Here is a 21,099-nt window from a genome sequence, read left to right as displayed (position 1 = left end):
GTTCAGGGGGGTGTGTGTGTATGTGTGTGTGTTCAGAGAGCTGGTGTTATGAACGTGCAATGTGAATGAATGTAAATTTCCTCTCCTTTTTAGTCTCAAGGTGTATTCCAAAGGGAGCAAACATCAAGTGCACTGAAGGCCTTAGGCCTGTTTGCTCCAAGGGGATTAACAAGAGCACGGATCTCTTACAAATGATTTGTAAATAATGTTGAGGTGGTAACTTTCATTTCTCCCTTCTCCCATTTGAAAATAAGATAATGAAAATGAAAAATTTCAAGAACCACTCTTTTGCATTTCTTTTCTTTCAAATTCAGGCCTCGGGCTGCATTTTTTTTTAAGAACTTTATTGAGACATAACTTATATGCCAGAAATGAGGGATACAGTTTAGTGATTTTCTTAGCAAATCTACAATGTCCTGCAACCACTACCCTAATCCAGTTTTAGAACATTTCATCACCCCAATAAGATCCCTCTTGCCTACTGAGAGGTAATTCCCACTTCTACCTCCTGCCCCAGGCAACCACTAATGTAACTTCCTGACCCACAGATTTGTCTTTTTTCAACATTTTACAAGGACCAATTTTAATGTAAAAAGGTCATGGATTCTCTACATGATAGAAATTATATTTTACTAATGCAAAATGTAGGAATTTACCTCAGATTCTGTAAGATTTTAAAATAATTTTTGTTTCGTCCACCACAAAATCTCCATAGACATTTGCAAACTACAAGTGTGAGATGCTTTTGGTCTTCATTGCTTTGTGCATATATGGATTTGTGCACCCTTTAAAGCAATCCCACTATCCTCCCCCCAACGGTAATCTTGGCTCATATATTCAAAATCGCTGGGGGAAAATATCACACAATGGTATTCTGAATTAGCATTATGAATTGTGGGGTAATACCCTGTTTAATGACCTATAGGGCCTAAATATCCTTGGCCCAGTCAGGTAATCATAACACAGTGCTAAGGAGGCAACTCTCATGGGTTCACCTTCTGACCCTTGTCCCTGGCCCCAGCATGTCACCCTGTAGATACCGGTCATTGGCCCCTGGATCCATTAGGAAGAGAGTAGAGACCAGGGCCTTGAACAGAGGCCATGTGCACCATCTCCCTACGCACAGAATGACATATTATTAATAAATTCAAAAGAAAAAAAAGCGTGCTATAAAAGAGCAGAACTTAATTGCCATGTCATGAGTACTGCATGAGCAACACATTTAAGGCCCATTGGTATTTTTAGAAAAGAAGGCAAATAAAGTGTGACTCAATTTAAAAAGCAAATCTTACATGTGACTGTAAAAGCATTTTACTATCTGTTGGGGATGGTGCATATTATAGACATGAAATCGTGGTCCTTGGCATTTGTGCACAATGCCAGCTGGAATGCCATCAACACTCCTGAGCACTCAGACCTCCCATCCTGCCTCTCCCCAAGAATGAAACATAAACTATGTATTATTAGTTCATATTCTGCTTCATTCCAGAAAGGGATGTAAATCCATAAAACGCCTTACATTCTTCGGCCACCTTTCCTGGCATGTGACCCAGAAATGCCAGATCTATTGGTGACCATATTTGATAACCTTTGTTTAGCTCAGCACATAGAAATCCTATATTTTGTGCTAAGGAGAAAATAGCTTACTTTGGTTCCATTATTTATAACCAGGAAACTATGTGTGGTGTTTGTTTTCTTTCTCCCCTCCCCTGCCCTCTGGAGCCCAGGGGGCTTTTTGACATGGTCCTCCGTAAACTGTAAATGATTATTAGGTTATCACTATAAAAAATCGTTGGTCGAGACAACAAGCAAGACTTGCTGCAGTCCCGAACTGCAAAGATCCCCAGTGGGGTCTACAAATGGACCCAGCAGAGCACTAATTATACCTTTTCATTCCTGCATTCCAGTTGTAAAACAACACATAGCCACAAATGTGCAAAAGGATCATGAAAACGTCCTTCTCTGAAGGATTCCGTGTATGATGATATTTCAGATGGCTGAAATATGGCAAGCCAAAACCCCTAAACTAACCCAATTGTCACACTAGAGGACTGCAGGTCAGGCTGCTCAGAGAGGGATCAACACTCAGGGTGAGGTTGCCTCAGAAGTGGCTCAAGTGCTGTCTGTCCTTTCTTCTGTGCTTCTAGAATTTCACATTTAGGGAGACAAGGGTCAAACCACCCAGAAGAACCTGCCATTGGTAACTTCAGTATCCAGTCTTCTTGTCCTGAGAATGTGGATTAAGCCCTTTCTTCTATAACTTCTACACCTGGGTTGAGTCCACAGCGGGATATTAGTGAAAAGTAATCTTCAAAATAAAAAGCTATGTTCTGACAGATGATGCCAGGAGCCAAGATGTGCAAACTGAGTGAGACAATATGGCATTCTTGATCATCAAATATTCAAGTGCTTCTCTCTACACTAGTCATCAGGCCTTAAAAAGGAGATTAATGCCATTTTTTAAACATTAAATTAAAGGAAGCAGTATGCTAAGGGGCATAGCATAGGATCCAGAACCATTCTGCACTCAGTTTTGTTGATTCTACAAATATTTAGTGAGTACCCACTAAGCAGTAGGCCCTGTTTGACACAGTAAAGATAGAGGGATAAACAAGACCTCTGTTATGTTGAATCCACGAAGTTCATACTCCAGTGGAAGAAAATGGATGCTTCACAAAAATAGGATAAAGTTTCAGACCGCAATGAGGATGAACACTGTTGAGAAGAAAAATAAAGCAGAATCATGGAATCCTGGCGTCAAGAGCACGTATGTTCTGCACACATGGAGGAGGATTTTAATAGGGTGGTATGACTCCTTATACCACGAATCTTCAGCAAAATACCTACTCACTCAAACCTCTAGTTATCCCCTTGCAAATTCACCAGGCAGTTCTAATCTTAGAAATTATGATAAGGTGTTACTTCTTCCTGGCCTATCCCTTTAAATAATCCCTTTGAGTTATTTGGTGGTTTACTTCTCTCTCTGGGCAGCTGTGACTCTCTTCTTACCTCCTACCACATCTGTTCTTACGGGAGAGTACCCAAGTGCCCTGGCTTTTTCTCCCCAACACTTCTTCCCCTCCCCTTGGAAATGTTCCGTGTTAGTTATTACTTCAGAATATCCAACAAATGGATGCATAAAGGCATCAGTGATTCATGATGATTTCATAAGGGCAGAGCATTTGCATTTAACACAAAAAGTGTTTCAACAGGAACCAATTTGCATAGTTTCACTGTTTAAAAAGTACATTTGGATAATTTATTTCTTCGATATCCACAGCAGCCCTAGAAGTTAGGCAATTTAGATGTGTTATCCGGTTCAGAGCATGGGATAATATCTGACAAGGAACGGGATTTGATGAAGGGTCTTGGAAACAAGCCTACAGCATGAGGACCTGCATCCCCACCCCATCTGACTCCTAGGGAGCTTCAGCTTTCTCCCCTGAAAAGATCATGGCTAATGGTAGCTGCTCCCATCCACCCACCCACTGAATTGTCAGAAAGAGCGGATAGTGTAACATCTATGGAAGTGCTCTGAAAATTCTAAGATGTAAAAATAAGAAATTTTTGTCAAAAGACATTTTAAAAGTATCTACCAAGAGCTATACAAGGTGCCTGGGAGACAAGGACAAAACTTGACATTAGAGTTCAGACCTTGTCACGTATCCTTAGCAGCTTGGATACAGCTCTACACCTTCTTTTCTAGTCTCTGCATTACAGATTCCATCTCTATTAAGAGCCCAAGGACAAATGAACTCTTGGGTATCATGTCCCTTCCCGGAAATCTCAAGGGGACAGAGCTCTTAACAAATGAATATGCGAGGTAGTTTTGTGGGTTGAAGTCAATGGAATATACTATTAGTAAATACAATATGGTGTTGCTGGAACAAAAATACAAAACTGAGAGGATTTTGGCCTTGCTCTACAGTCCATCTGTACCTGACAGGAATGGTTGGAAGGAAACTAAGACCTACACATCTCTTCCCTTCCCAGTTGGCCCTCAGAAAACTTTTATAGTGGGTGAAGTTTGTTTTCAGAATCCTTGTTCCACTTTATGGCCTGTCCTGGGCACCCTCTTGACTCTGAACTCCAGGCCAGCCCCTGACGGCCAAGAAATCTCTTCATCACTCCACCCCCCCCCCCCCCCCCCCCCCCCCCCCCCCCGCCAACCCTGACGCCCGTTAAAATGCATTTGCTTTGTGTGTCATACGTATGATACCTTCCCTCTTAGCATCCCGCTACCACAGCCCTGACCACTGAAAGGACCACAAAAGTCTGAAAATCAGCTTTCATCCCTTCCCAGACTCTATTATGTAGATGAGACTTTTTTAAAAATGTAGATTAGCCCTTTAATAATGCAATAAACAAAATCTTTGCAAATAAAATGGGAAATATTAATAAACACAGAATAAAAAAAATCATCCAGCAATCCCACCATCCATTTGCATTCTTATATCTATATTTCATTTTAAAATCCTGGGGCATTCAAATAAACTGCACAAAAAAATATATACAAGGATATATCTAATTACCCACACTTTTTAATGGACTTACATTTGGCATAGTTTCAGAACCTTTTTCACTTAGCAGTGTCATGAACATTTTACTTCGTTACTGTACCTTTAACCATAATTTTAACAGTTGCACATTAAAGTTGTAATTTTACCAGAAACAATGGGTTTCTAATTTTTCTCTAACATAAAAATTCTGCACTGACCACCCCTATACATAAACTTTCACACTTGCAGGATTACTTCAGTAGACTTTGAATTACACCAGTATAGCCCAGCTGACTGGGAAGTTCTCTTTTAACCTAGTAAGGCTACTTGGAAGTGAGAGTAAGGGTGTCTGTTTTCTCCAAGTTATAGTACAGTCTATCACATCCCACTCAGCCACCTCTAGTTCCGGCAAGACTTGGAACACCTATGGCTTCATCATCTCTAAAGTAGGACTTGAGAAGATTCAGAGAAGAGATGGATGTTCCAGAAATAGAACAAAGTATAAAAGAACAAACCAGGCTTCAAAGGCAAAGAGGGTTTAGCGAAAGAGGGAGATTATGGGGAAGGAAGGAAGAAGCGAGTTGGAAGGACCCTGTTTCGTGCAGGGCAGCCCTGTTCTGTGTTTGAGGCAAGCACTTCCAGTTGTATCTAATAACAAAATGGTTTGGGAAAATGACAGCTATTTGTTTTAGCCCCAAACATGCCCTTTTTTTGCTTTTCAAAATTAGCAAAATGTTGCTTGACTAAATCTCAACAATATTTTACCCTCATGGACTGAGGATTAATAGAATAAAGGTTTATTATAGGGGCACCTGAGTGGCTCAGTCCATTAAGCATCCAACTCTTGGTTTTGGCTCAGGTTCTTATCTCATGCCTTACGAGATCAGCCCTCAGTTGGGCTCCATGTCCAGCGGGGGTCTGCTTGGATATTCTCTCCCTCTGACCCTTCCCATACTCAGGCTCTCTCTCAAATCAATCTTTAAAAAAAAATAAAGGTTTATTATACAAATAACAGAATTATGGCTCAAAATTGAAAATATCAGAACCATGATGTTATTTTAAAAGTAGGTTCTCTCAAGCCTATTTTTATGTACTAGAAAGACAGTGTAAATGTAATACCCAAGAGAAACCAGGAACTTAAGGAATTGAAAAAATTACTTTGTCAGTGATCTCTAACATTGTTCTAAAGGAATGAAAGGTCGTCCATGAAAATAGCCCCTTCTTTAATCTGTTTCTGACCCATGCAAATATTTTTCTAAAGGAGTCAGGTGGGGGCACCTGGGTGGCTCAGTCGTTAAGCGTCTGCCTTCGGCTCAGGGATCAAGCCCCGCATCGGGCTCCCTGCTCAGTGGGAAGCCTGCTTCTCCCTCTCCCACTCCCCCTGCTTGTGTTCCCTCTCTCGCTGTGTCTCTCTCTGTCAAATAAATAAAATCTTTAAAAAAAAATTTAAAAAAAAATAAAGGAGTCAGGCAGATGTTTCTCTGTACAATGATTTTAATCCTTTTCTTTCAACTGATCAGCTATTTTAATACTGTGTAGTTATAGTCAGAGGTGAACATGATGAAGTTTCTGGATATGTTCTTTGAACCTCTGTCCATTTTCAAATTTCAGATATATTATTTAGTCCTTGTTAATACCCATGCTCTTGTGCTCTGGGGCATCTGGGTGGCTCAGTCTGTTGAGCATCCGACTCTTGGTTTCATTTCAGATCATGATCTCAAGGTCATAAGATTGAGCCCTGTGTCCAGCTCTGTGCTCGGCACGGAGTCTGCTTAAGATTCTCTCTCTCCCTCTGCTCCTTCCCCTGCATGCTCACTCTCCCTAAAATAAATAAATCATAGAAAATAAACCACCATGGACCTGTGGTTAAGAACACAAACTCTAGCTAGGATCACATTCATTTGGTCTCAATCCAAGTTTCGCTTCTTACTGGCTATATAACTTTGGACAAATTTCTTATACTCAGGGATTCAGTTTTCTCATCATATGAAGATAATAGAAGTTCCTACCTCATATGGTTGTTTTGTAGATTAAATGAGAAGCCGTATGTAGAGCTGCATGTAGGAGCCCCATAAATGGTAACTATTATTGCCTTCTCACCACCATTATTTCTGGACATCAAAGAGACACACATTCTCCCCAAATCCTACGTAAGATCTATGAAGCTTAAATCACCTAGCTGAAGGAAACCATAATGAAAGATTTTAATATCATTAACATTCCCTTTGTTATCACCAGAACAAAGAATTCTGAAATATAACTACATTTGCTGTGCACCTACTAATTTCCGGATACCATGCTAAGCTGTTTTGCAGGACTTTTGATTATCTTCATGGCTATATAAATGGGGACTTTTACTTTCCCTATTTTACTGATATCAGAGGCTTAAAGAGAGGTTATCCCAAGGCCACAATGCCAGGGCATGGCAAATGGGACTAGGACCAGGTCTTACTCCATAGCTTAGGCTCCTTACTACTGTAACTAGAGACATTATGCAGTCTACAGGAACCAGGACTGGTATTCTTCAGTCATGACCATGGTTAACCACAGAGTAACATGGAACCAGGTGACCAAATGAGCTACTTACAGTAACCTCAGCTTGCTACATATCTCAATGCCAAGCAGAACCTCTGATTCACAGGAATTCACTGGGAACTGTGCAATATTATGGCCATCCTCAAGCTGCCTGTTCACCACTTGACCAGAGACAGGAGACTTTTCTCAAGTCAGTCAACCCTGTACCCCTTAGTTTTTCAGGCACACATTGGAACTTCCATCACAGTAATATGCATGAACCTTTTAATTTGGGGAAGGAAACAAGCAGGACTCCCAAAGTGAAAGGACCCACCCTGCTCAACATACATAATCCAGTCCACTCCAGAACTATGTTAAACCAAGTCTCAAGAGACAACCAGGTCAGACCACCACTTCTTTGCTCCACACCCAGCTAGTTGGCTTGGGGCTTTTTTCAGGATCAAGAGTTGGGGTGGGGAGAGTGATGGAGCGATTGAATAGAATAAGCTCCATCTCAGACAGAGTTCTTTGAGAGACTCACATATTTTTATTGACCTCAAAGATTTAGAACCAGGGATTCTAGAAAATTTTAGAGCTGAGCAGGGAGCCCAATGCAGGGCTCAATTCCAGGACCCCTGGTTCACGACCCAAGCCAAAGGCAGATGCTTAACCAAATGAGGCACCCAGGCACCCCTAAAATCTACCAGGATTTCAAATACATAATAGGAAAATTAAGTCCCAGGGTACCCTTGCAAAGTGCAAACATTCACATTAACATATCAAAACAAAAAGTTATTCAATAACAACAACAAAAAAAATGGTATCAGGGCTATTCCATAGGTTATCTGGGCTAATCTGTAAGAGTTGCCATTGTCCTTACACAGATGAAGAAACAAAGGCTCTGAGTGGTTAGTGGATCTCAATCTAGTTGGGGGAGCTTTAAAAAATACTGGGGTGTCCAGGGATGCCTGGGTGGCTCGGTTCAGTTAAGTGTCTGACTCTTGATTTTGGCTCAGGTCATGATCTCAGGATTGTGGGATCAAGCCCCATGTCAAGCTCTGCACTGGGCGTGGAGCCTGCTGAGGATTCTCTCCCCCACTCTGCCTGCCCCCAATCCCTCCGTAAATAAATAAATGAATAAATAATTTTTAAAAACACTGGTGTTCAGACCAATGAAGCAGAAACTCTGGTGGGGCTAGAAAGCTGGTATTTTTCAGAAGTTGCCCTGCTGCTTGATTTGCAGTTGGGGATAAAAATGACTAGAAGCAGGTGTTCTGATCTGCCAACACGAGTCCTCTGGAGGTTTTTTTACTTACCTCCGTTTTCTTCTTTTCTAAAAATAGGTCATGTCACCGTCTCTATCTCTTTCTCTCTTTCAGGAGCAGCTTTTATGGGCAGAAATCTCTTTTATGTGTTTTTCCCTTTTTCTGTTTTTACAACTCCTGACTGGTCATTAGTCAATAAAACATTAGTAATTCCTTGATCTCTTGAACTTTGCTTGGAAGTCAAATAAGGATTGTTTTGAGATGAACCAGCAGAGTGTGTGAGGCAGTGTGGTTTTCGTATTTACTTGGGTAAATGTCACAAGTAAAGACAAAACCTTGTTCAAAGTCCTTAGTGACAGAAGAATTAGTACATAAACTATTTCCATTTGAATTCTAAAAGAGCAAGAGAACAACATGTGTAGAGGAGAGGAGCGAGAGAGGAATAGGAGCACTGTTTCAGCAGAGATGCCTGCCTTTCAGTAACATTAGGGCCTTAGAAACCAGAACATCTCCAATGTCATTTTATGACTTAGGTGACATGGAATTTTCAAAATAAAAAATTTCTTTGATTTTTAAGGATAATTTTATGCTCTACCACATTTTTAAATGCATAGGATCATAGAGTAAGTCTTTAAAGGATACATAACTCCCTAAAAGTTTAGAATTAGCACATTAAGTCAGAATTCCTTACCACTTATTGATTCTCTTGGGATCTGGTGCTGTTGTATTATAAAAATAGCTGATAATACTGAACACTCCTTAGTTACCAGGCCCTCATCTGAGTGCTGTTCATGTTAACACATTTCTTTCAAAACCCTATGAAGTAGGTAAGCTTCTTACCTGGCAAATGACAGAGCCAGAATTCAACTAAAGTAAATTTCCCTCCTCCTCTGGCCTTTCGGAGCATCTATGCTAGAACGAGGTTTAAAGATAATAAGAGCATTAGGGCACCTGAGTGGCTCAGTTGAGCGTGCAGCACTTGGTTTGGTTTTGGCTCAGGTCATGATCTCATGGGTCCCAGGATGGAGCCCAGGGGCTCTGCACTCAGCAGGGAGTCTGCTTGAAGATTCTCTCCCTCTGCCCCTCCCCCACCCATGCGCTCTTTTGTGCTAAAACAAACCAACCTTAAAAAAATAGTAATAAGAGCACAGCATAACGTGAGAGTGGGAGGACATTACGGTTAAGCAGCCCTGGCCCCTCCACCAAGCCGACCCAAGTGGCCCCTCCCTATATCTGAGGGCATCACTGTTTCTAAGAGAAATTAGCTGCTTCCTCAGAACTGAAACATCTATCCCTCTCAGCAAGGCAGACTGGGCATTTGGAACAATAGCCATTTCCATGCCTTAGAGCCATGTTCTCAAACATTGGTGTCAAGGAGCATCACCTGATGCACTTGTTAAAATGAATATTCCTGTGTCCTTTCTTCATAGAGTCTGATTACGTGGGTTGAGGGTGGAGCCCCAGATCTTATAACCAGGCTCTCCCAGTATTCCCCATGCCAGGGGTGTGCAAACTTGACATTACACGCACTGTTTCCACCAGTCGTCACTGCCACCGTGTATACCACGGTTTTGCTCCTATAGGTGGACGGCTGGTCAAAGTGACTTCAAGTAAATAATTTTGCCAACATTTCTCTATTTGGAAAAAGTAAATGACTCTGTGCGGTATGGTTTAATCTCATAAATACTGTCACAATTTGATCAATGGCAATAACTTCTTCAGCTCTAGAGATCTTCCTAGGATCTTTGAAGATTTCATTTAGGCCGTTCTTTAAAAGGAGAAGATATTATTGTTAATCAAGTCTAATGAATAAGGGTGCCCGCGTCCCAACTCCTACAAAAAAAAGAGAAACACCGAAATCATACATGTGAATTTAGCATTTTGATGTGTTCTATGTACCACCCAAACAATAAACGTAGGGACAGTCTTAGAGATATTCTAGTCTAAAGCCTTTATTTTAGATGAAGAAACTAGAACCTAGAAAAAGTGAAGTGTCTTGCCCAAGAACACACAGAAGAGCTAAAACTGTCTCCTTAATGAAGCTCCATATCCCCTGGTCTGTCTTTATATTGTCAGGAATTCACAGGTGGCTGGGCAGGAGCAGGCGAGATCCCAATTAAAATCACTGTCAGTGTCAGTTCCTGAGCACAGACTGCCTGAGAGTTGAATAGCTGCCCCCCCCCCCAAATATGCAGAGTCAAGAATAAATCATCTGAGGGCGCCTGGGTGGCTCAGTTGGTTGAGCGGCTGCCTTCGGCTCAGGTCATGATCCTGGAGTCCCAGGATCGAGTCCTACATCGGGCTCCCTGCTCAGCGGGGAGTCTGCTTCTCCCTCTGACCCTCCTCCCTCTCGTGCTCTCTGTCTCTCATTCTCTCTGTCTCAAATAAATAAATAAAAAATAAAATCTTTAAAAAAAAATAAAATAAATAAATCATCTGAGATGAAACCCTTGCTCTAGATCATAAACCCTATGTGTGACCTGTAGGAATATAATAAGTATCCTTCTCACAGAGGAGACACTTAAGTCTGTATGTAGCTGTAAAGTTTGAGAAATTCAAGTAAAAAATAATTTCTGGAGGAAAGGGGAGTATACTGACCTCTTGTGCTCATTGACCAGATGACGTGGCCAAGGTTACACACAATAAACTCAAGATAGGTCTGCAGAGAACAGTGATGTCCTGACTCTGTGACGTATGGTTTAGCTCCAGCCACACTGTCTCCCAGCCGAATATTCCCTGTTACTGATTTATGGTCATAGGTACCGGGAGGCAGAACCAAAAGTCTAAGACTGTATGGCTAATTCAAAATTTATTAGAATTCAAGGTGAGAGTTAAAAGCAAAAATTCCTACTAGAAATCTGATCTAAGGTGTATATGTATATAATATGTACATATTATATATATAAATGTATATATAATTATCAACATGTCTTAGTTTGTGCCAATCACATGGGAAATCTGATTTGTACAGATTTGTTTAATGGGCAAGTTCTGCATATGATTACAACCCCTCTGAGACCACAGCGGTCATTACTGCTTGGATTTTACTTTGGGGAATGGCATATAAGTGGCTTTTGCCTTGTTCAACCGTAAGCAGGTTATGGGCTTAGTGTTCAGGGTAAGGCTTGGCAGCGCCTGACATATGGTGCGTGACATGTTGCTCTTTGCACGAAGCAGCAAAGCAGTGATAGAAGGTAATTTGGGGAGATTCCATCATACTTTATCTGAAAAACAGAGTTGTCTCTGATGGAGCCAAGGTTAATGGTTTGGATTTGCATGTGTCTCTATAATTTTTGCGTAGCTTGTGAATTAAAACAGACAAAAGGCCTGATGTAGAACCCAGGTAAATAAAACCTACCAGACTCCAGAAGGCCCCAAATAGGTTTCATTTATGTGACAAGCTAGTTACTTTGGCCACTAATTTTGTAGGGAAGCCAGAGAAAGGCATTTGAAAACAGGAGCCTGTTATGACAAGAATTCCTTCAATATTCACAACGGGCTATGGGGAAAATGAGGCAGGGAGACACCCCTGCAGACCCAGGTGTGCCCTGCGTTTCAGGCAAAAGGACCGGTCTGGGTGTTCAGGGTCCCCGGGCCCAGGAATTTTTGATGTTATGCCTCATTCCCTTCTGGCACAGTGGCAGAAACCTCCAGAAAGTCGAGGGGTTGAGCGGAGACTGGGCACCCAGGAAGTCCAGTGTGCCCTGTAGCACCTGCCAGGGGAGGTAAGCAGGCGTGGCCCAGCGCCAGGCCGCCTGCCCCTGCAAGCATGGGCAGGGGACATCCCCGTCCCGACGGCCCAGCCTAACCCGGCCATCTGTTCACCACCAGCAGGTGCCGGCTGCCATGTCAGCGCAGAACAGCATCTCAGGTGTTCCTCAGCAGCAGCTGAGCTGTGAGTTGCCTTCTCCCGCCTTCCACTCTTCTTTACTTTCCTTGCTCAACTGCCTTGAAAAAGAAAAGCAGGACGACTTCTTTTTTTTTTTTTTTTTTTGGAGGCTGCTCCTGCGGCTTCTGATAACTCTTCATAACGAAGTGCAAGGGACCATTAAGATTGGTCTCGCTTGGGCTTTGACTCACCAGCCTCCAAAACAGTCCTCACTGGGCTGCAGCGTGTGATCTGAACACACAGAGCCGCGCACGTCCCGGCGGGTGGCTGAGCAGACTGCCGACCCCTTGTGCAGCCTTTGCTCCGAGGCAGGAACGAGCAGCCTGCAAGAACCTGTGTTGGAGCTTCCGAGTGGGAGGAACAGGGCAGTCTGAACCGAGGAAGGGAAACTTTCATCTTCTGGGGGCTGCAGTGTGGTGCGGACGGAGAACGGGCTCCACAAGCGAATCAGTGTGGCTTAAAATCACCCTTCTTCTACCGACCTGTCCCAGAGGTGCTCCCAAATCATAGAAGGGGAACAGCAGCCTCTTTAAAGCTGAGAAGGGGGTTGAATGGGAACGCACGTATACTATGTGTAGGACGGTGCCTGGTACAGAGGAAGCAGTGTTTGCCTTAGTTTAATTATAGAACAGTAAGTAAAACCTGCTTTTCCATTGCAAAGGTCAGGATTAATGAGATGGGGCCCTCCATGTTGCCTGACTTCCTTTCAAAAAACGGGGGGTGGGGGGTGGATACTGCTTCTGCAGTAACCTCTGAGCAGCCTAAATAACTTACTTACCAGAGTAAAGCACAAAAATCTACAAGCTGATAGAAGCTCACATGCCTTATGTATCATCCCCATTGGGGATTTACCGAAGATCAGTGGTGGCAACAGAATAGCAACAGAGGGGAGAAAAGTAGTCCCGATGGCCCACAAGCCCGTGCGTGCTCAGAGCATCCCGAGAACCTCCAGAGGACCAGAGCAGATGGCACAACGATACCTTGCTGTAATATCATCCCTGCCATTCCTGGCTCTGCAAATGTGGGTTCGATTTGACAGTTATTCACATCTTCCATAAACCTTCTGTGCAAGGGATTCTGCCAAGGTAGCTGAGAGGACTTTGACATTATTAACGAGACAATTATATAGAAAAGAAACGGAATATCTTGCAAGCTCTATCTACGTGCTTAATAAAGGGAGCCATATCAGATCCTGCCTCAACTTTTAGTAAACTGATCTAGCCTGCTTTACATTGTCTTTGCAAAGCAACAAAAAAGAGCTACTCTTACTTTGTACCAAGAAAGATAAACAGTTCACATATAGTATTTCGGGTTAACAGCCCCCTGAAGTGGGTGTCACTATCCCCATTTCACAGATTAAAAAATTGGAGGCTCGGAGAAATTAAGTAATCTGCCCGGGATCACACATTCCATTGTGAAGGCAGGACTTGAAACCTTGTGGCTCAAACATGCTCCAAATCCCTATGCTCTCCTCATCAAGAAACTTCTTATCCTACTCCTTGCATGGGCCATGATTTTCCTACCTTCAGAAAAAGATGTACTCGGGATTATTGGTGAACAAAGCTTTGAGGATGGCCATTGGTATGCATGGCATAGTGAAAGGTAAGATGGCACAGTGATAAAGCATTTGTAGTGAAGGCAGGAGACCCAAGCGCCAGCCCTAAAATGGCTTCTTCCTTGTTGCGTGATGTTGCACCCATTACTTATTGTCCCAAGGCCAATGTCATCACCTACAAAGTGCCCTCGCCTTATAGAATTGTCACAATCCATGCAATAATATAGGTGAGTCAGCTTTCCTATCCCTAAGGCTCTAGGCAAACGCCAGCTATTACTATGGTTCAATTAGCTTCAGTTCCACCGCTGATTTGCTCTTGAATTTTTGGAAAGATCTCCTGATGCCTCAACCTTTCTCATCCGTGAACTAGAGCTGATGATACAGAACCTTTTAGTAATACCCTCCAGCAGCCATTCACAAACTTTGGCGACCTACCATCTTTTGGGAGGTTGTTAAAACTGGATTCCTGGGCCCTGGTGATCCTGCTCCATCGCAGCTGGATGGAGACTTGTGCTGTTCACTCCTATGATTCTGATGTCGATGGGCCATGATCACTCTGAAAAATAGTGCCCTGCAAGAGCAATATGACAAAGAACTGTGGTACTTGTGGGTGAAGAACTTGACCAAGATCATCTGGTCAGTAACACAGCCAACACCAAACCTTTGATTTCTGAGGGCTCGACCCTGTCATCCTGACCACAGGACCGGGACTTCAGAGAACAGCAAAACCCTCTCCTGGCCACTGGGTTTCCACGGGGGGATTGGATCCTATAGGACGTGGCTGAACCTTCCAGCACACCACGGGCCTCTTTAAAGTACCGAGTGTCACCGCCTTTTTTCTTTTTCCTCCACAGACACATTTGCAAGCAAAGTGGCAGCCACGCAGGACCAGTATGCAGATGCGTCCATAGGGAACGTCACCGGCAGCAACGCGGTGAACGTCTTCCTGGGGATCGGCGTAGCCTGGTCCATCGCGGCCATCTACCATGCAGCCAATGGGGAACAGTTCAAAGTGTCCCCTGGCACGCTAGCTTTCTCTGTCACTCTCTTCACCATTTTTGCTTTCATCAATGTGGGGGTGCTGCTGTATCGGAGGAGGCCGGAAATCGGAGGTGAGCTGGGTGGGCCCCGGACTGCCAAGCTCCTCACGTCCTGCCTCTTTGTGCTCCTATGGCTCTTGTACATTTTCTTCTCCTCCCTGGAGGCCTACTGCCACATAAAAGGCTTCTAAAGGAACAATCAGATATAGTAAATTTATATATATATATACATATATATACATAAAATATTATGTATAATGAACAGAGGAAACTGACATTTGTCATGTTCACTTACCTGCTGATGGAATCCAGCTTCAAGAGCAGACTGTGCTAGGGCCGAAGTGAGAAACCATCACCTCCCACTCCCAGGGGCATCGTCACATTGAACAAAGGCGTGGAGGCAGGGGCATCTGTGCAGCTCAGCCTAGAAGGACTGTGTTCCCTCCAGGTTCATAAATCGTTAAGTCTTTGATTTTGTTTTCTGTTTCTGCTTGGTTTGGGTGGGGGCTGGGAGGTGGCTGATGTTTGACTTTTGTGTTCTGTCGTTTTGTTGGGAGGGTCAAAGTTTTTGTTTCTCTTGTGGGAGGTGATGACCAATCTAAATGCAAATGGGTTTTGGGTAAAAATTTAAATCATTACAATTACTCTCTCCAAACACTTTGAAAAATTATTTTGGGTTAAGAAAGGATATGGGCATGGAAAAGCAGCATGTCTTCACTAGGTCACTAAATTTCATGCTTATCTCTGGAACATGAGCAGAGGTAAAGCTGCCTCTGAGAAGAAGCATGGGAGCTCGAATGCAGCCAGGAAGAGTGATGGTTCTAGATACAGTCGGATATTTAAAGATACGATGCCTGGCACTCTTGTTCAACAGGTACAGGAATAATGTGCCTCGATTCCCAAGAACATGCAAAATCATTTATTTCTTATCTCTTTAGCTCTGGACTGTGATTAGCAAGGCCCTTATTCTGGTTTTCCAGCCTGGCTAACCGCCCCCTGCCCAGGCCCCCATCCCAAACCTCCTCCTCTTGCCCACCACCTCTCATGCAAACAGGAATAACCCCACTCAAAAAGCATATCATCCTTTTCCATTTGCATCACTGTGTCCCAGTCCCATGTTTGCTGTTGCCTGGGATCATTCATCGGTTTTATTTTCAAAAGCATCCATGGCTTGCACAGTCCTGTTCCAGTCATGACTGAACATTGGCTCCTTCTTCATGTGCCTGTTTGGGAATGTTGTTGTGATACCTGTTACACAGTGCATGGATGAAAAACAAAATAAGCGTATCTGTATATAGTAGAGTATAGCGCATACTGTTCTCCCATTCAGCAATGTTGACTGGACATTGAAGACATAAGTGAGTTTGTGAGTTTCCTTTTCACCTGAGTTGTAACTTTCGTGTTGTTACTGAGTTTGATTTTACTAGGGATAAAAGGAGAAAATGGCTTATTGTTCATGGACCTGCACATTCATTTCTAAGAAGCAATAACAGTTCACTGGGAAGTTAAAGCTATTGAGAGGACAGCAGGCAAACTACCAAGTATCTTCATGGAAAATTAGCCATGCGGAATACACCAGAGGCCTCTAAACAGTCACCTGTTGATTCTGGAAGGCCAAGAAGAGAGGTATAGAGCAGTGGCTGGATTCTATGTGCCCGGGCTTTGAGAGCCTCCATATCCATGACACCCCTGCCCCTAAAGTATTTATTTCACTTCTGCTCTGTCTGGCACAGATGGTAGATAGTGGTTTGTTCATTTTATTTTTTTATGTAAAAGGCTATTTTGAGCCCTGTTTCTTTCATCACCCAGACTCCTCTGATTGTATCTGCAGTTCCTGAGTAGGAAAGGAGCCAGGGAGACCAATGGGCCTTTACAAGTGCATCTTCTGTACTTATGACTAAGGAATAAGCAATTAAATGAGATTAGTGCCTCCCAGGAGGATTGCGCTGGGAGGTTTTTCACCCTGGAAAAGGAATGGCTCTTTCTATCTCAAAATACCAAAGAGCAAGGATAAACCCAACATTCCAAAGTAGTGAATCCAATAATGAGGAAAAATGGAAAGACATTGGTCCCGTCTCAGAGACTTCTCTATCTATAAAGAATCCCAGGCCAGAGACACCACTGGCCCTTTGTATTGATTCAAAGATGCTTAAGAGATAAAAGCTGTTCAGAGTTATTTCCTCTTTTTCTACTCAGTAATCATGATCATTCATCATTTAATAAACATTTGGTGACTGAATAATTAAATGCTGGTTACTACTCAATATGCCAGGTACTGTGCTACTCTTGGGGCCTAAACCATGAACAAGATAGTCCAGATCCCTGCCCTCAGGGGGCTCACAACTAATGTGATTGCTATTTCCATGGGTAAAAGTTAGCACAGCCATATGGAAACAGTTTTATCTTGCAAGGAAAAACACAATTACAAAACTCTTAACATAAACATGTTGAAAATGTACCAATATAGTTGTCCAAATATCTAAGATTTTAACCAAGAGGTAAAGCACAGGTTAGGGGAAGCATCCTATGTATCCCTGGCTGATCTTGCAGCTATATACACCTCCCCATTGTAAGCCAAGAAAGGCAATCATGTTGGTGATCCAGATGACTGAAAAGGTCCAATTAACCCCAGCTTTTATCTTTGTTGGTCAACAGTACTTTTCTACACCCCACAGTCTACAGTTCCTCATATCTCCAGGAGACTCACCCCAGCAGGCCATGGCCCAACACTGTGGGTCTAAGTCTTTTGGGGGCACATTCTAACCCATTTTTTTTTTTTAAGATTTATTAAATGGAAAGCTAGCCTAGAAAACACCAAGTAAATATAGTCCAAGGATGTAGGTTATTTAAACATTAGATTTTGCACTCAATTTTAGCCATATTTGGAACGTCGATAATCCCATAGCAAATTTTCACAGAGGACTTTCAGAAATTCTTACCATTGAATTTTAATTTCAAAGCTTTTTGGTTTGTTTGCTTTTTCAAGTTTCATGTTATAGGGAAAATATGATTCTGATTGTTCAGAGTTGTTAATAATTGTAGTTGTGTAAAATTACTTCATTTTATTTTGTGTGTATTGTGCACAGCTTTAGGAGGGAAGTGCACGAATTGTGCCGTTCCTTATAAATGGTACACATTATTGACACAGACAAATAAAGTTTCTAATTGTTTCTGATTTAATCACTAGTGATATAGCATAATCTGTATGGAATGTTTCCTCTCATTGTCATTGACTTCATTTTTGTTTTCATGTTTTGAAGAAATAAAGACCAAAAAGGTATTATTGTGCAGTTGGTATCCTCATCCAAAAGAAAGAAAGAAATAGATACCCAGTATTCAGACTTGCAAATGTCAATCCTTTGGTCATACAAGGTTTCCTTTTTAATGTCCCAAGAGAGCAGAGTGTGAGAATATGTGTCTATCTGATGGTACAGAGATAAATGTTGGATGTTTCTCCATTTCACTAATTGTTTTTTTTTTTTTTACATCTTTTAGTACCACTTTATCCTTTCTGCATCCCAGAACATGAACCTATAAACAGTTACACATCAGACCACTTTTTAGCAGAATATTACAGCAAATAAATCAAGCCCAATGAAATTGATCAGAAGTAACTAGTTGTTTCCTAAGGGATACTTAGTATCATATACTATATTCCTCTTGATTCCCAAAAGAACTTCCTGTAATAATTTCTGATTAATTACCTGTTATTGACTTTATGTATCATATAGTCTATAGTATAGGAAGAGGCGACACCAGAAATCAGCATTTGTGAAAAAAAAAAGTGACCTCTCGTTTGTGTACTTATTTGCAAGTCTACATTAATATCAGTGGATTCAGTTCTTATAATAGAATCCGTCCACTGTATACATGTAAATGATAATTTATTCATTTGATCATCTTTTTAAAATTTGCTTTGAATTCATTATGTCTATATATGATTATGTGTGGCACGCTTTCACATATGAAGGAAATAAGGTATAATTTAAATATTTTCTTGGATCAACAATTAATGTCTCCTAGTTACCAATCTTTGGTTTAACACAAAATGAGCAGCCAACATTTATTTCTTTAAATACCAAAGACAGTAATTCAATGACCAGAGTAGTCTTCACTGTTTAACTACCCTTCAACAAAATGTCATGGCTCAATGATTCGCAACCTCTTATAAGCTAATTTTAGTTCAAAGATAATGAATGATTCAAGCCCACCACCAGTGAAGATTTCAGAGAGCTTTGCTTTCTATACAGAATAAAAGCAACAAGTAAAACTGTTTTTCAAAGAAAAAAAAATATGTTCTTTTAAACCACCCTGCAGGTATTCTGATAGGTGGATCCCATTCACAATGACAATCCCTAACACAGCGTCTTTCCCCCAGTGGTCTCACAGGTAACAGAAGCACTTTGCCTTTTCCACACAGGGCTAGATTCCTTGTTGATTCCCCAGCCCAGGATCCCTGATCCTAATCTGTCAAAATAGAGATTGACTGGTTTGTTCTACACATATCTGCAATTAGAAAAACAATAAATTTCCTCCCGTAGATGATGAAGCCTTCCATTCTCTAACAGCGACAAAACATCACCTTCTCAAGAATGTAAATCAGCCCCTTTAAGACTTCTTTTAAAAAGTGTTTCCTGGTTCAAGAAGTAGAGTGTCTCTTTTGATTCTGGTTTTCTGTCTCTGATCTTGGGCAGTTGCATTTAGAGCAAGTATAGTTTCGTAACTTCAAGAACATTTGGCCGTTTCATGATTGACAATGCACAACCTTAAATCTCTCCCAAATTTACAAGTGGCACTCACAGCTTTTGTTATAATAATCAATTCCCTCGGCAAAAGCATTGTAGCTGTTGGTAAAATGTAGCATTTTAACTGATAAACGAGTGAATTATGTAGAAGAGCTTCACACAATCATATTTTTCTTACAGAGAAAGAAAGATGCTGCTATGAGTGCATTTATTAGCTTTCATTCAGATCTACCTACAGATTTTTGTTAATGGACTGTATTTCTGCTCTTCAATATTACATTTCAATCACTTCTAGCTATGTTGTCTTCCACCCAACACATTGTAAGTGTTCCGTGGTCCAGATGGTATTCCACCTACAAGGACATAGGGAGGGGAAACAATTGCACTAGTTAGGTATTTCATTGTTGGAGCTTAATCAGGCCATGGTTAATGACCTCCCAAGGCAGAGAATGTCCTATAGAAAGAACAACCACTGAGAGCTAGGTCTCCCAAGGGAGAGCACACTTCAGCTTTCCAGCCCACAAGAACTAGTGAGTAGCTTCCTATGACTTCTCCCCCTGCCTGCCAAGATGTCCAAAAAGATGTCCTCAGAGGCTCTACCAATTTTCACTTTCGCCAAAGTTCCTCTGATTTAATCTAAGGGACCTTTAAATAAACACTCATTCTATATATTACTATTTTGATGTATTTGTAGGAAAGAACATTACTTCATAACTTCAAAAGGCAACAGGACTTTGTAGGTCAAACCACAACTCATATCTTTACAAGGAAGACTCGCTTGCCCAGAATCACCCTATCTGTAATCAGTGAAGTACTTGACCTACTCACATTCTTTAGAATCATGCTGTCCTAACTTTATCAAAGATCTGGAGAGGGATTCACTTTGAAATAAGCAATCTTAGTCTTTCTTTTCCCTAATTCCAAACATTTGTATTTCTTCCATGCTTATTCCCATCCTATTCATCACCCTTAGTAATGCTCACTATTACCTCTCAGCAATGGAGAGAGGCTCATGATAAAGTGCTCTGGGCATGTTTTTCTGAAAGTGAACTTATCATAGGAAGAAACAAATATAATGGCATTCTACTTGGAAAACAATCATTTGGTATGTATCTCTACATGTTTGTTTAGGAGAGATTATACCCTATACCTACCCACTACAGCAGTATTGATTTTCCTTTCTGGATCACATTTTTCATGCTTCAGTGCCATCTACCTCGCCTTTTATCCTATTGATAGATGTAGGTATGGATCAGGATTAAGGAGCCCGCCCTAACACACTCACACTCACACTCAACTCCTATGAAAGTTTCTACAAAGAAGTATGTAAACATAGAAAAACATAATGTATAGCTTCCATGCCTCCAAAAAATATGAGTGGGTCAAATGTTTATCTGTGGGTATTATATTCCTGATATGCAAATGATAGTAAAATTTCACAATAAGCAAACACACCAAAAGAGAAATTAGCTAACTTCAATTTACCGACTCGATTTTGACAGTTAATGAACAGCCCAGCCCTCCCTAATTTGTTGACCGCAAAGACAGATCTACCTAGCCAAATCCAAGAATGTACTGGGGGTGACAGGGGA

The 21,099-nt window shown here is 41.7% G+C and overlaps 1 protein-coding gene across 5 annotated transcripts in view; it reads left to right on the top strand.

Annotated features, from left to right (window-relative positions):
* Positions 1 to 16,335, top strand: part of SLC8A1 (solute carrier family 8 member A1) — a 367,453-nt gene extending 351,118 nt beyond the window's left edge. For all 5 annotated transcript variants that reach the window (XM_035000981.1, XM_035000983.1, XM_035000984.1 and 2 more), the window contains one exon: positions 14,577 to 16,335. In XM_035000981.1, coding sequence (XP_034856872.1) covers positions 14,577 to 14,953 — 377 coding nt within the window. In that variant the 3' untranslated portion in view covers positions 14,954 to 16,335. The remainder of the gene's footprint in view (positions 1 to 14,576) is intronic.
* Positions 16,336 to 21,099: the final 4,764 nt, after the last annotated feature.

Source organism: Mirounga leonina, unplaced genomic scaffold (genome assembly GCF_011800145.1).
Source record: "Mirounga leonina isolate KUSES-001 unplaced genomic scaffold, KU_Mleo_1.0 Mir_125, whole genome shotgun sequence".
Classification (NCBI taxonomy): domain Eukaryota; kingdom Metazoa; phylum Chordata; class Mammalia; order Carnivora; family Phocidae; genus Mirounga; species Mirounga leonina.
This window is presented reverse-complemented; position numbering and strand designations above follow the sequence as displayed.